The sequence below is a fragment of the Microcebus murinus genome, chromosome 12 (assembly GCF_040939455.1).
Source record: "Microcebus murinus isolate Inina chromosome 12, M.murinus_Inina_mat1.0, whole genome shotgun sequence".
NCBI classification, from domain to species: domain Eukaryota; kingdom Metazoa; phylum Chordata; class Mammalia; order Primates; family Cheirogaleidae; genus Microcebus; species Microcebus murinus.
In genome coordinates, this window is record NC_134115.1 from 74884149 (window position 1) to 74899645 (window position 15497).

General features: G+C 59.0%; 1 protein-coding gene across 2 annotated transcripts in view; it reads left to right on the forward strand.

The window, feature by feature from the left end:
• COL27A1 (collagen type XXVII alpha 1 chain) overlaps positions 1–15497 on the forward strand; it is a 141206-nt gene that overhangs the window by 102727 nt on the left and 22982 nt on the right. For both annotated transcript variants that reach the window (XM_076008978.1, XM_012768828.3), the window contains exons 35-41: positions 530–583; positions 2476–2529; positions 6811–6918; positions 12890–12943; positions 13043–13150; positions 14399–14452; positions 15330–15383. In XM_076008978.1, the coding sequence (XP_075865093.1) occupies positions 530–583; positions 2476–2529; positions 6811–6918; positions 12890–12943; positions 13043–13150; positions 14399–14452; positions 15330–15383 (486 nt within the window). The remainder of the gene's footprint in view (positions 1–529; positions 584–2475; positions 2530–6810; positions 6919–12889; positions 12944–13042; positions 13151–14398; positions 14453–15329; positions 15384–15497) is intronic.

Consider the following 15497-nt stretch of genomic DNA (forward strand, 5'->3'; position numbering starts at 1 on the left):
CATTTCTTCTGGCTCATTTAGGGCTTCCTCCTCCTTGTCTGGGTCTCTCTGAGTGTCTCCAGGGATAGGAGAGAAGCCGGCCAGACACATAGTGGCCAGCCCTGACGCTCCCGGAGCCAAACCAGCCGAGTTTGGATCCTGAATCTGCCCCTTACTAGCCCCGGGAGAGCGTGGGCTGCTTGCTGCGCCCTCAGAGCCTTCGTCTGTTCGTCTCTAAAAGAAGAACAGCTTCCCTTGCAGGGTCCTTGCGAAAGCCAAAGTGTTAATACTAAGACGTCCTTAGAGCAGTGCTGTGTGTCGGCGATGATGATGGCGGTGGTGGCCGGGTGGGGTGAAGGAGGTCCTGGCAGGGCAGAGGCCCAGGGCTGGGTCTTACCTGAACAGGGGCTCCGTTTGGTGTTTGACAGTTTCTCTTTGGTCCTTGGTCGCCCTCCCCCTCCCAAGTCAGAGCTGATGAAAACAGGAAGGGGTGGGGAGGGCTGGGATCGGCCCTGCCCACCCCCGCGGACTTGTGTTTGGCTTCTCCTAGGGTGACCTCGGACCCCTGGGCACCCCTGGGGAGCAGGGCCTCATTGGGCAGCGGGTAAGTTGAAGCAAACTCATTCTCCCTGAAAAGCTCCCCCTAGGGTGTTTGGGTGTGGGGCAGGGGGTGAGGAGGGGAGGGCCAGAAGGGATGTATTCACTATCTCTGAGCCTCAGTTTCCTCAACTGCAAAAATAGACCATGAATCTCTACATCTAGCCTCTCTTGATAGACCAGCATTTCCACAATCTAGAGAAAAGAATTTTGTGGTCAAAATTTTAGGGACAGGGTTCCTTCTTACACATTAGCATTTTCAAGGCTCTGAGAAGTCCTGCAATCAAGAAATCGGTGTCTTTTGCATTAATCCAGGGCCTCCAAACTTATTTGACCTCTAAGCGTTTTCATTGAAAAACACATGTTTATCATCAAAAACCATTCCACGCAAGGTTATCTTCCACTTTTCCAAAAGAAACCCACAAAGCTTGTCTTGCTCCAAGGAGCTGTACAAGCCCCTGTGTCCCCGTCTCTGTGCTATGTGGGGGTTTATCAGGTCCCTGCCTGAATGGAGCCCCTTGGGGCTCTGTAAGCAAGTCAAGTAGCCGTCCTGTGGCACCTGACAGGTGGGGGGGGGGATGGGGCCCAGGAGGGAGAGGGAGTTAGTGTGGGTCTCAGTTCATGGGGCCACCAGGACCCCAACCCACGTCTGCTTATTTCTCATCTTGCCTTTTTTCCCAGTGCCTCATACTACCTATGGCCATAGGTTACTGAGGCTGCACAAATTGAGTTAGGACCTAAAATGAAAGGAGAAGGGCACGGGGCGAGAGAGGATGAGCATGGAGCTCGAAGCCCTGAAACGGCACATCTCGTTTGTCCACAAAGATTGATCGGTAGAGTCTTCTTAGAGGACTGTGTTAAGAAGGATCCTGAGTCTCGGTCGAGGCTCAGTAGGAAAGAGAATGATTAGCGCTCATCCCATGCCCATGTGTGTCAGGTGCTTTTCTCGAAGCACTGGGGACACGGCAGCAGGTCACAGGAGGCCTGTCTCTGGGGCTTATGTTCCAGCGATCGATTAGTGATGTCTGCTGTGGGTACAAGAGTAGCAGAATCTACACTAACCTGTTACATCTTTGCCATCCCTGCTTCTAATGGCCTCTGAGGCCCCCTCCAGCTCAGATTCTGAATAGCTATGAGTTCTAGAAGCAGAGAGAGAAATCCCCAAACTGAATTTGATGGCCGTTAGAGAACTGAGGAGTCCGGGGGCATCTCTAGAGCTGGAAGGACGAGCCTGGTTGAGGGTCAGACGGGGGGTCGGGGTTCTCGCTGCCTTCCCAGATTTGTTGGCAAGCAAGTCTAAAGAGTGGCTTCACTTTCCTCCTCTGAGAAATGGGATTCCATCATATGGGGTTCCTTACACGCTTACTCCAGTCCCAGTAATGGCATCGCGAACGGCTACCCGTGTGTGGGGTGCTCACACTGTCCTTGCGGCAGCCCTGAAGGAAGTGGTGGCAGCCCCATTTCTCAGATGGAAAAACAGGTTCCCACGGGGCCAGGCGGTTTGCTTGTGGCCAAGCAGCCAGCGAACGGGAAACCCAGACGTGGCACTGGGATCTGCCTGAGGCCAAAGCCGTCCTTAACCGCTGGGCCACGCTGCCCCCCGGGCCAGCCGCGCAAACCGGACGCGGAGTCCAGGGCAGCTCTGTGATGGGCACTTCCTGACCCGTGCCTTCCTGGAGCCCCCGCCCGAGACACCCTGGGATCTGCGCCCCCTTTCTGGAGAGCTCAGGGCACCTGGACCCTCCTGCTCCTTCGTCACTTCAGCCCCTGGCGACCGTGCTCGGGCCCCACTGCGTGGAGACCGGGGGTCAGGGTCCTGCCTGGGGCAGGCCGTGCAGGAAAAGCACGCTGGGTCCCTCCCCAGTAACGTCCCTCGTCTTTCCCCGTCCCCCCCTCCAGGGAGAGCCGGGCCTAGAGGGCGACAGTGGCCCCGCGGGCCCCGACGGACTGAAGGTGAGCGCCCGTCCAGGGCAGGGTCTGGGCAGGGGGTGTTCTGGCCGGCGCTGCCCTCCCACCCAAGACCTCAGTTTCCTCCCAGAGGAAAGCTCCGGGATCAGACCTCCCACCCCCGTGGAGAGCAGGGTGGGGGAGGGTCCTCGGGGTCCGGCAGCCGCCGACCCCCACCATGGGCTGCCTGCTCAGCTGGGACTGGGGGCTGTCACCTCCTTCCAGTCTTCCTTGCTGCCCTTTTCCCTTAAGACGTCAGCTTCTCTTGACTAAGCAGGTTCCTGAGCACGCGTGCTACACCAGGCCCGGAGCCAGGGCCTTTGATATCTATTATCTTCCAAACATCCTAAAGATCAGGAAAATAATAATCACCCCCAATGACCTATAGACCGGTCACACATGTACCAGGTACGACGCTAAGCCCTTTATCCGTACCACCTTGATCAATGCTACCTGGTAAGTTCTGTCTTTAGATGAGGAAACTGAGATTCAGAGAGGTTAAGCAACTTGCTCGAGGACTCACAGCTAGTAACTGGCACATCCAGGGCCCGAGTCTGGCTCCAAAGCCTTGGCTCACTGTGCCGCGCCATGCACCCATTCTGCAGGTGAAAAGACTGAGGCTCACAGAAAAGCAGGGATTTATCCATCCAGAGTCTATGGCAGTGAGTGGAGGATCTGAAATTTAAAGCCGTAGCTCACAAGTCCCAAAGCCTGTTAAACTAACTCAGCCCTGGTGCTTCCTGTAAGTCCTCTGTCAGCCACAGATGTGGGACCCCAAAGAGGCTCCTGGCTCACCTGAACTGGCAGCAACACCGCCCTCTGACTTACCAGCCCCCTCCAGCCCAGGCCTGCCCCTGGCCCCACAGGGGGGCTTTCCCCAGGGCTGGCCTTTGACCCCGTGCAAGTCAGTTCCCCAGGCCAGGGTCCTGAGTGCCAGTCCCGGGATCCCCTCCCTCACCCACTCCCTCTCCCTGTGATGGCAGACACAGATACGCTCCCCCTTCTCCCCCTTCTCCGGGGACGGGGGGCCTCTACCTCCCAGGGCGCCTTGGTGACAGGCCCCTGCTGCCCCTTGTGTTTTCTTGCAAGGGCGAGAGTGCCCCCTGCCTGTCACCTGCTCCCCTTCTCTTGCACCCAGCCCTGCTGCATCCTGGGATACAGCTGCGTCCTGGCCCTGGGACGTTTGACGGCCCCTCTGCCTCACTGCAACCGTGCTGATGACCCTTGTGGCTAAGATGCTGTGTGCACTTGCCCCGTGCTAAGCACCTTAAGGTTCTTACATGAATTAACCCATTGAATCCTTCCCGCAACTCTCCCACGCTATTAACAGCTCCATTACCATCCCCTCTTGACAGCTGAGGAAACTGAGGCACGATGCTGTGGCCTCCTCACCCTGCTTCTGGGTAGCCACCTCCTTCCAGGAGTCCCTGCCAGGACGGGACAGCAGGGGGTCCTCCAGGCTGGGTGCCTCCTGCTGACTCTCCTGCTCCACTCTTCATGCCTCCTTGGCCTGGCCTTCGTCCTCTTTCGTTCCCGCCAAAGCCAGTCCTACCCTAGTCCTTGGACCAGAGTAGTCACTCAGATGCACAGCATCTTCCCTGGTCTTCTCGTGAAGCCCAGGAGACACTGTTTTCTTTATGGAATCAACACGTGGTGAAAAGCGCCTCGTGGCTGTGTCTAGCGCCGCACTTGACAGTTTGTAGAGCGCTTTTGTGCCCGTGTCTCTGTGCCGACAGCCGCTGGAGGTGGTGACAACGGATGTCAGCCTTTATCCGGCTCACGCACCAGACGCCACGCTAAGCTCCTTATGTGGTTTATCTCTTTCAATGCTCTCGGTAATCCCTTGATCCTTATTTCACAAGTGAGGAAACTTGCCCAGGGTCACACAGCTATCGAGTGTTGGTAGCAAGATTTGAACTCAGGCAGCATAAGCCCAGGGATGAGGGGGATATTGTCCCCTGAGCAGGGAACTCTGGAATTACAAGGAGCCAGAACCCCGGGTCCTCTCACCCATGCTCCGCCCCTGACTTACGAGTGGTGCTGGAGAGTCTTCGCCTCTCTCTGGGCCTCAGTTTCCCCATCTGTAAATTGAGAGGTTGAGCTAGGCAACTTGCAAGGCTTCCCTGAGCACTGGCAGGTGTCCAAGGGTTTCGGGCATCTCCAGGGACCCCCAGGGCCCATTCTGCGTGGGACCTGCAAGAACGTCCGTCCCACCGAGGTCCGGGTAGTCCCTGGAACCTTGTCCCGTGCAAGGCCCAGCCTAGGCCCCTTTGCTAGAAACCCACCCAGACCCCTGGAACAGGCCGCCTGCCCCTGAGAGGAGAGCAGGTGGCCAGCATGACGAGCCAGAAGTGGAGTCCTGGAGCCAGGGGAGTCCACGAAAGAGCCTTCTGGGCCAGCCCCCTGTGTCCGTGCCAGGCTGTGCTTGCAATCTGAGAATCTCAGCAGGAAGGGACCTCAGAGACCAACCTGTGCCCAGATCTGCCCTGCGTGGGCCCACACCTCAGCTTGGAGTCTCAGTCCCTTGTCTGTGCCATCCCTAGACCCCACTCCAGGGGAAAATGCCCCCGACCCAGCTAGAAACTGCCAGCAACACCCCGCCCCGCCCCCACACACGGCCGCCCCAGCCCGGGCCCCAGCAGGCCTGCCTGCAGGGACGTGCCCCCCAGTGGCACTGCCAAGCCTCTCCTCTCGGGCAGGCTGAGCCCAAGTTGCTGCCCCACGCCCCCTGCACCCTGCCTTCTCGCCTCTCAACGAGCACCGGTTTATCGGTGTCCCTCGTAAAGCATGGTGCCGGGACACAAAACTGGCAAAGACACTCTGCCGTTCCGAGCCTGCCCCCGCCGCCCTGCCCTGCCCACCCCTTCCTCGTACCCGGGACTTCGTGCCCTGTCCCATGAGCTTCCCTGAATAGTCACGGCCAAGCCACACGCAGACTCCGCCAGGCCAGCCCGCCCTGGCGGAGACGACCTTGCGATGGACGCAGGCCCTCACGGCACCCCTCGCACCTGCTCTGCCCGCAGTGCCCCTCCCCCCAGGCACACGGGGAGGTGACAGTGATGGACGCGGCAAGCTTAGAGACACACTGGCTGTGGGTGCTGGCTGTGGGTTTTAAAACCCCTTTGCAAAGCCAGCATTGCAGAGAAACATAAAAAGCCGGTGCCTTTGGCTCACGAAGCCCATGCCAAGGGTCGCCTTTCCAAGGACATGACCTCAGGTGCCCCAAGGCCCTGAAGTCCCAAGAAAACCTTGGCCACACCCCTATAGTTAGTAAGGAGGGCATTCCCCGGGCTCCCGGGTGTCGGGAACTGACCGGGTGTCGGAGTGTCTACTCCAAATTCCAGCTCCACTGCTAGCAAGTTGTGGGACTTCGGGGCAGATGACTTAACTTAGCTCTGCCTCAGTTTCCTCATCTGTAAAATGGGACAAAAAGAGAAGCTACCTTAGAACACTTTCAGGAGGATGAAGTCAGCTAATGCAAGTAAAGGACCCAGGCTGTGGTCCAGACGTGGTGGGTGCTGTGTCAGTGTTAGTCTGCCCCCCACGCGGCAGAGAGGGTATTCTGCAGCCAGTGGAAATGGTAACCACGTGGCGCAGCGAGCAACGGGAGGACACGTTCACAACAGAGCGAACATTGACAACAAGAGGGTGGGGACCCACAGCCCAGCTGGATTCTGCCTTGAAAGTTTAGTTTGCCGCCAAGTACCTCGATTGCCTTTTAATAGTTGCTTCACTGCCTGGAGCCTGGTACCTGGCAATCTGAACTGTTACCTACTAGTTATTATTATTATTATTATTATTGTATTATCGTACACAGTTTTTGTGTCAGCCAGGGTTGAAAATGCAACTCAGAAAAATGGAAAGAGTTGGTTCTGAGAAGTAGCATTGGGTGAATCGTTTTGGTCTTGATAAAAATTTCTTCGAGCTCATGAAGACTCTCGTCCTGCCAGTGTGTCCACGTCGGGGAGAAGTTGCCTTTGTCGTCCAAACCCCACTCCTCCCTGCGGAGTCCGTGGTGGGTGGGTGTGGTCCGGGCCTGGCTCTGCCCGCCCTGGCCGGCCGGCCGGGACACGTGGAAGGGACACGGCAGGGACACGTGGAAGCCATGTGTCCGCAGTGTTCCTGCACCGGCCCGGCCGCGCCCGCCCGGTGCTCTGGCAGCTCGGGGGGCTGCCGGGATCCAGGCCCGGGCGGCTGTGGACACGCAAGTGGAGCCCTGCGCCGGGACTCTGACGGGCTTGGGACTAACGATTCTCTCTCTCTCCTCCCCCTGCCCTCCCACCCCAGGGGGACAGGGGTGACCCGGGGCCTGACGGCGAGCATGGCGAGAAAGGCCAGGAAGGACTGCCGGGTGAGGATGGGCCCCCCGGGCTGCCCGGCGTCACCGGTGTCCGGGTGAGTGTGCGGGCTGCGTGCCAGCACCGGGGGTTCTGGGATACACGGGACGTTCTTGCCTGTGCAGGCGGCTGGGCGGCAGGTTCTTTTGGCAGCAGCCGCTGAAGGGGCCTTCTGCTCTGGGCCTTCCTCCACCTGGGAGGTTGCCGGAGAACCCATCTGAACACGCCCCTTGCTGCTTAACCCTCACGGCTCCTCCTCGGAATGACGTCTCTTCCCCACTGGCCTCACTGCCCTGCCCTGCACAGACCTGGCCCCTGCCCACCTCATCCCGTCCAAGCCCCACGTCCAGCCGTACTGAACGTTCTTCAGTTCCTTGGACACACTGTGGCTCGAACCCCCGGGTCTTTGCACGTGCTCTGTTGCAGGCATGCTCCCTTCCTCACTCCCCGGCCACTGCTTAACTCCTGTTTGGCCTTCAGCCATCCTCGTAGACATCACCTATTCCACAAAGCCGGCCCTGATGGCTGGGCCATGAGCCTCCAGGGCCACGCATGGCCCCCCGTGTATATCTTGGCCCCACGAAGGCCAAGACCTTGTCTGGTTTACATTTATGTCTTTAACGTCCAGCCCAGGGCCTGGCAGACAGGACCTGACCAAACTCTGTTTGTCAGCTGAAAAGACAGTCAGAGAAGCTCCGCTCTTCCACCCTAGCAGAAATTTGTTTAGTCCACAAACGCTCATGAGCATCTTCCCTGGGCCCGGTCCCCTGAGATCAAAGAGATGAATCACAAAGTATCCCTGCCCTTGAGGGACATAAAACCAGGTAGAGAATGGAAGAGAAATGTCCTGTTTCAATGTGTATAGACAACTTGCCCAGGGCTTTCCAGAAGGGTCCCTCTTTGACACTGGTAGCAACCCCTGAGGACTTAGAAAATCAGAGAGGTAAAGGAACTTACCCAGGCTCACACAGTAAGTAGTGGCAGAGCTGGGATTTGAACTTGGCCTGCTTGCCTCTACACACACTGCTTGCAATCTGCTTGAATATAGGGCTGAGAGCGTGAGGCTGGGAGGCAGGTAGGAACCTGATTTAGACCGATGACTTTGAACTTGACTCTGGAGGTCGGCTCGCACAGCGAGCAGGGTGTGTGTGTCCCGGGGGTGCCGGGCCAGTCCAGTTGAACCGCCTGGGACCGGTGAAGATAGGTGGCCTTGCCGACAAGCCGCCCAGATGTGCAGCCTGCTGCCACCCCACCAGGTGGCACAGGGACCTGTGCGTCCGGCGCCAGCCCGTCTCCCCGGGCTGCCATGGCAGTCCTCATGCCCCAGGCAGAGCGGCCCACGCTGCCACCTGGGCGCAGCCACCAGTTTCATTCCGGCCTGTCCTTGACATGCGTTTCCTCCCCCAAGCATTTATGTGACTAACCTCGGGCACATCTAAATCAGTCTTCTACAAACTATGGCTGTGGGAAAATAGCTGTTTCCTAAAAATAGCGCTGAAGTGCTAATCCCCTTGCAGCTGCGGCAGAAGCGGCTCGCAGACGGCCCCCCGTGCCGTGCCAGGAGGCTTCCCCAGCCCTGACGCAGCCGCGGGGCGCAGGCGGGGGTCCCGCACGCGGGGCGCAGGCCTCGTTCTCCCCCCGTCACTTGCCCCGTGACCCTTCGCTCGCCCTTCGCCCCTCGCCCCCTCTGCTCGTGCCTTGGGATGGCGCAGGGTTTGGGAGGAGCGTGCGCTCGGGTCGCTCTGAGGTCCCGTGTCCCGGGGACCCTCCCCGAGTGAGCTGTGAACACCCCAGCTGTGGAACGAGCAGCAACGTGCGGCAGGAACGGCCTTGGAACCGGAGCGGAAGGGTTGACCCCGAGTTTCTGGCTTGAGCGAGCAGTCCACTCTCTGTGTGACTTCGGGCAAGTCGCTGCCCGTCTCCCAGCGTGGCTTTCTCATCTAGAGTGCAAGTGAAACTTTGGATAGGGAGACACGTTGTCAAATGCACCAGAAATATGAAAGGTTGCCTTTATAAATTTGGAGGGAAAAGTGACTAGGAGGCGGTAGTGGCGGTGATAATTATGGTGGTGATGATGGTGTTGGTGGTGACAGTGGTGACAGTGACGCTGGTGGTGATAACGGTGGCGCTGGTGGCGGTACCAGTGGTTGTGGCAGTGGCCATGGTGACAGTGGTGGTGGTGGCAGCGTTAACGTCAGTATTTTGCCGTCAGTCCCAACTGTGCTATGCGGGGACTGGAAAGAGTCAGTATTTTGCCGCCAGTCCCAACTGTCCTATGCGGGGACTGGAAGGAGAGTCAGTATTTTGCCGTCAGTCCCAACTGTGCTATGCGGGGACTGGAAGGAGAGTCAGTATTTTGCCGTCAGTCCCAACTGTGCTATGCGGGGACTGGAAAGAGTCAGTATTTTGCCGTCAGTCCCAACTGTGCTATGCGGGGACTGGAAAGAGTCAGTATTTTGCCGTCAGTCCCAACTGTGCTATGCGGGGACTGGAAAGAGTCAGTATTTTGCCGTCAGTCCCAACTGTGCTATGCGGGGACTGGAAGGAGAGTCAGTATTTTGCCGTCAGTCCCAACTGTGCTATGCGGGGACTGGAAGGAGAGTCAGTATTTTGCCGTCAGTCCCAACTGTGCTATGCGGGGACTGGAAAGAGTCAGTATTTTGCCGTCAGTCCCAACTGTGCTATGCGGGAACTGGAAAGAGTCAGTATTTTGCCGTCAGTCCCAACTGTGCTATGCGGGGACTGGAAGGAGAGTCAGTATTTTGCTGTCAGTCCCAACTGTGCTATGCGGGGACTGGAAGGAGAGTCAGTATTTTGCCGTCAGTCCCAACTGTGCTATGCGGGGACTGGAAAGAGTCAGTATTTTGCCGCCAGTCCCAACTGTGCTATGCGGGGACTGGAAGGAGAGTCAGTATTTTGCCGTCAGTCCCAACTGTCCTATGCGGGGACTGGAAAGAGTCAGTATTTTGCTGTCAGTCCCAACTGTGCTATGCGGGGACTGGAAAGAGTCAGTATTTTGCCGTCAGTCCCAACTGTGCTATGTGGGGACTGGAAGGAGAGTCAGTATTTTGCCGTCAGTCCCAACTGTGCTATGCGGGGACTGGAAGGAGAGTCAGTATTTTGCCGTCAGTCCCAACTGTGCTATGCGGGGACTGGAAAGAGAGTCAGTATTTTGCCGCCAGTCCCAACCGTGCTATGCGGGGACTGGAAGGAGAGTCAGTATTTTGCCGTCAGTCTCAACTGTGCTATGCGGGGACTGGAAGGAGAGTCAGTATTTTGCCGTCAGTCCCAACCGTGCTATGCGGGGACTGGAAGGAGAGTCAGTATTTTGCCGTCAGTCTCAACTGTGCTATGCGGGGACTGGAAGGAGAGTCAGTATTTTGCCGCCAGTCCCAACTGTGCTATGCGGGGACTGGAAAGAGTCAGTATTTTGCCGTCAGTCCCAACTGTGCTATGCGGGGACTGGAAGGAGAGTCAGGGGCCGGGGTGAGTGCCTGTCGGGGTCATGAGGCAGTGCAGGGCCTGTGTCTGAGCCCCTTTGGCATCAGGGCTGCAGAACAAATACCTCCCACTCTGTGGCCTGGAAGCAGTCGAATATTTAAAAATAGAATTTTACGAGCCGTCGGGGCCTTTCTCGAAAGGCATCTGTGCACATGGGGCCCAGCGGAGTCTCCATTCCGACCCCACAGCCTGTCCCGCTGGCCGGATGCTCCGGCCCTTGCTCCGGGCTGGCCCCTGCGGGGCACGTGCTCGGCTGCAGAGGGCCCTGTCCCGGCGGGGGACCTGTCCCCGTCTCCTCGACCCGCACCAGATGCTCCGGTGCCGACTCGCGTCCCGTGACAGGGGCTCGGCCAGCCGTTGCAGCCACCTCTGCGCTGGCGGACCCCCAGCTGCTGTCACACGAGTTCACCGCTGCACAACCAGGACCGGCCAGGGCCCAGGGGTGCCCCGGACACCAGGGGGGTCACGATGGCTCACCTCTGACCTCTGACCGGGCTGGGGGCCCGCAGGCAGCACTTCCTCTCCCTGAGCCTCAGCGTCTTTAGCTGTAAAATGGGATGAGTAACCCCTCCTCCCCACGCGGGTGGGGACTGAATGAAAACGTACGCAGTCTGCGACCCAGTGCCTGGCTGGCCGAGGCTGGCAGGGCGGTTAGTAGCACTGCACCCCTGGAGGAGCAAGGGACCCCGACACTGCCCAGCGCTGTCCAGTAAACACAGAGCACAAACCACAAAGAGCACTTCAGATTTTTAGCAGGCACATTTTAAAAACGTAAATAGAAATAGGAGAAATTGGTTTTAATAATACAGTTTGTTTAGCCCAACCTATCCAAAATATTACCATTTCAACATGGAATCAATATAAAAAAATCACTTATGAGATATTTTGCATTTTCTCTTTTGCAGTAAATCTTTAAAACCTGCAGTGTAGTTGATGTTCACAGCATGTCTCAATTCAGATGCAAATTTTCATTGAAAATATTTCATCTGTGTTTAGATTTCAGAAGATTCGCTGTTGAATAGGTAGATCCACATACCCAAGTTGTTCCAAACATACTTGAACATTTTTCAGTAACTGAATCAGGTGTCAGGTTTTCAATTTAATTTTGAAGTAATTAAGGTTAAATTAGATAAAATTAAGAATTCAGTTCCTCAGTCACAGTAGCCATATGTGGCTGGAGACTACACTCCAAGCCAGTGTCCTCATGATTTCCATACACCGGCCACCCATGGCTGTCCTGCAGAACAGCTGCAGAAATCTGCAGACAGGAATCCAGTCCGTCCGGGTTGGTCCAGGTGATTCCTTGTTCCTCTAGGACCTCCTCTTCCTGCTCCTCTTTCAACACAATTAGTCAGTGCATCCTCTTAAAATGCAACACCTATTCCAAGATGGGACCATCACTTCCCTCATTCTATGGCTTACGCCTCTGTTAATGCAGCCAGAGGGATTGCATCACTATAGTTCTTTAGTGTTTGCCAAGAGCATAGACGTTCTTTCCAGCTTCCTTGAGGCCCGCAGTTAGGAAGTCCCCTCCATGCTGGAAGGACTGCCGGCCCTGCCCCCTACATTCTGACCCAGTGTGGCCCAGGGCTCGCACTCTCTCTTCTGTCTCTTGGCTCACACATGTGCGCTCACACCTAGTCACTCACCCCCGCTGAGCAGTGTCCCCGACAACTGTGGAGACAAAGCAGGATCGGCCCCGCCAGGGGCAGGGTGGGCGAGGGCAGCATCTGGGGATGCCCCGTCGGGAGGGGGCAGAGTGGCCTGCTGGGGCAATGGCCTGGAGACCCCAGGGAGGGCGGCTGACCTCCCAGCAACGCCCCACTAGGGGAGGCCGCCCCGGCGCTGACCCTGAGAGAGGAGGGCGTGGCAGTGGGGCTGGCGCTGGGATTGCACGCAAGCGATGTGCCTCATCTCGGAGACGGGGGACTGGAAAACCTGTCCTGCCACCTTGGGCCATCCCTGGGGACTCCGGCAGGGGTGGCAGGAGGCGCCAAGGGCCCCCGGGCACGGAACCAGATGGAGCCGGGATTGAATCAGGGCCCTGCCAGGGAGCGGCGGGGACCCTGGGCAAGTCACTTCACCCTTGGGAACTTGGCTGCCCCAGTCTGTGGACAGGGGTCGGGGGCTAACGCTCAGGGTCGTGGGGAGGGTGCACAGTGCGAGGTGCTAGAGAGAGGTCAGTGCAGAGAGCTGCTCCGCTAGGATGCGCCTGGACGCCTGGCAGTAACCATGACAACAGCGACGCCAGCAGTAGATGCCTGCAGTTACAGAAGCCACGTGTGACATAAACCCGGGCACTTCCAGTGGGCCAGGCACCATTGCCAGCACACTCCCGTGTCGCCAGGCTGAAACCTAAGCTCTGGGAGGCAAAGGACACCGTCCCCACTACACACAGAGGCCGCTGACACAGCAGGTTGGGCCAGGCCCAAGTCACACAGGTACCAGGGTCAGTTGTGAACCAGGCCGTCCGCCTCCCAGATCCGCACTTGCCATCTTGCTCTTGCTCTTCCCTCCTCTCCCTGCAGGGGCCGGAGGGCAAGTCGGGGAAGCAAGGCGAGAAGGGCCGGACTGGAGCCAAGGTAGGTCGGTCCCCTCCCTCCCCACGGCCACGTCCCCCTCCCCCCCACCCCCAGGGGCTGCTGCGGGGCCGCCGACTGCCCGTCTCTCTCCTGCTGCAGGGCGCCAAGGGCTACCAAGGACAGCTGGGTGAGATGGGCGTCCCCGGAGACCCTGGACCCCCCGGCACCCCAGGCCCCAAAGGGTCCCGGGGCAGCCTGGGACCGACGGTGAGGACTCTCTGGCTGGGGCGGGGGGGGGGGGGGGTCAGGCGTGGAATAGAGGGGACCGAGGGCAGAAAAGGAGGCACCGGGTCTCTCTGCCCTGGTGTCACCCACCCCCACGACTGGCTGGACACCCGGGTGTTCGTTGTCCCAGCCACTTCTTTTGACTCTCAGATCCCTTTAGGAACCCGCAGGAAGCTGCAGCTCCCCCCACCCCGAAAAGTCATACAACACGAAATACTTCTTGCAGTTTGAAGGGGCGTGTGGGTTTCCTGAAGGCCCCTGTGGACCCAGATTAATCAGCCCTACCGTGGTAGGGCAGGGACAGGGGACCAGACTCTGGGGGTGTTCCCACTGGAAACAGATTCCCCAGGATCAGGGTACGTGGATGACCCCGAGGGTCTCCCAGGGCGCTGCGGGGCCGCGCTGGAGGCAGGAGCCCCAAGGGGTCTGACACCCGGGGGGGAGGTGAGGACCCCAAGGCAGGGGTCCTCAAACCTTTTAAACAGGGGGGCCAGTTCACTGTCCCTCAGACCGTTGGAGAGTGGGGTGCACAGTCCACACATGCGCACTGTGGGCCCGGGACGAGTCGGCTGCTAAGCAGGACGGGCAGCGGCGGCAAAGACACCCGCGGGCCGGATAAGTGTCCTTGGCGGGCTGCATGTGGCCCGGGGGCCGCAGTTTTAGGACGCCTGCCCCAAGGGGAAGCAAGGGAGGGGGCAGAGGAGGGTGACATGGCCCCTCCGAGCTGGCCGTATGTGGCAACGGGCACCGTGCTGGCTGGTGACATTTGCCACCTCCGTGGCTGACACCAAGCTGCCCATGCGGCGTCACCGTTGGTGGAGCTGGGGAGCCGCTCGGTGGCACTCCACTACATGGCGCTCCCGCCAGGCGGGGTCAGGACACGCAAATGACTGCGGAGCATAGGTAGTAGGAGAGTGACTCAGGGGAGAGAGGTTTTGCACGCTGTCCTTGTGTTTAATAGAGTCGATGTAACTAAGTCCGTAAAATTTAATTTTTAATAACGGCTCTGTTCAACTGGCTTGCAAAAGTCCTAAAAATTTAGCAGTCAGCTGTGCTGAAGCTCTGGAGCCCGGCGGGGCGGGGACGGTTGGGGACTCGAGGTGATGCCACCTGCCTTCCACCCTGGCTCTGCGCAGTATGGGCGTGCCAGGCTGGAGCCCGCGGGGCAGACTGCCTGCGTCCCCCGTGCCAGCCGCGCTCCATGCCAACTAGGGTCTCCTCCTCCTGCAGGGTGCTCCAGGACGGATGGGGGCCCAAGGCGACCCGGGCCTGGCTGGCTATGACGTAAGCGGACATCACCTCGAAGCCATCATGCCTCCCCTTCCCCCAGCTCTGTCCTGCAGGCCTGGGCCCAGGCCCACCTCCCAGCTGAGGGCCTCTGAAGATGCAGGGTCTCCCTGCCCCAGGGCGCCCCTGGGCCCATAGTGGGGTGGACGGGGCGCCCAGAGCGGATCAGCCACCCCGGCCCTCCTGAGCGCTCCTGCAGGCCGGGGCCCATGGTGCTCTGTGTGCCAGGGGGTCGCCGCAGCTCATTCCTGCGTCAACCTGGCACCTCCTTAGAGGTGGCTGGGCCAAACCCCAGTCACACCTCTGGGGAGGCCAGGGCTCAGAGAGGGACCGGATTACTCAGAAAGGGAAACTGAGGCTCGGGAGGCCTGCCAGCTTGTTAAGTCTGGAGGCCGGTTCCTGGCCCTGGTCTTTGTGGTTCTAGATCCAGCGTCTGAAGGAGACGCAGTGGCGAGGGAGGCCGGGGAAGGAAGATGGAACGGGGCGGATAAGACGGGCCTGGACAGTGGGGCTCGTTGGGGGGGGGGGCATGGGAGGTGTCATACCTGCAGTCTGGGCGGCAGCCTGGGGCGGTCAGTCGGGGCAGGCATTTGCCCTGCTCCTGTCCCTGCCCAGGAGGACAAAGCTGGCTCTCTCCAGCTCTCCTCCACGTCTGCTCCAGGGTGGGGCTGTCAGAGTGGTCAGGGCCCCCATCATCCAAACCACAACACCTCTGAGCGGCCCAGAGAGGCACAGGACTTGCTCAGCACCACACAGCGAGTCGGGCAGCGCTGGGACCCAATTTTGCAATCTAGGGTCCCCATCTCTGAGTCCCTGTCCTTCATCCCTCTTGAGTCCTCACTCCCTCACCTCTCTGTGTCTTGTGTTCCCGCAGGGACACAAAGGCATTGTGGGACCCCTTGGACCCCCTGGACCAAAAGGCGAAAAGGTGGGTGTTTGGTTTGGGGGAGCAGCTGGGCCCAGGATCCTGGGCTGGGGTCAGCTCCGGGGCCAGCGGGCACGAGCCCACAAGGTCCCCGTGGCTGGGGAAGCCGTGGCTCCC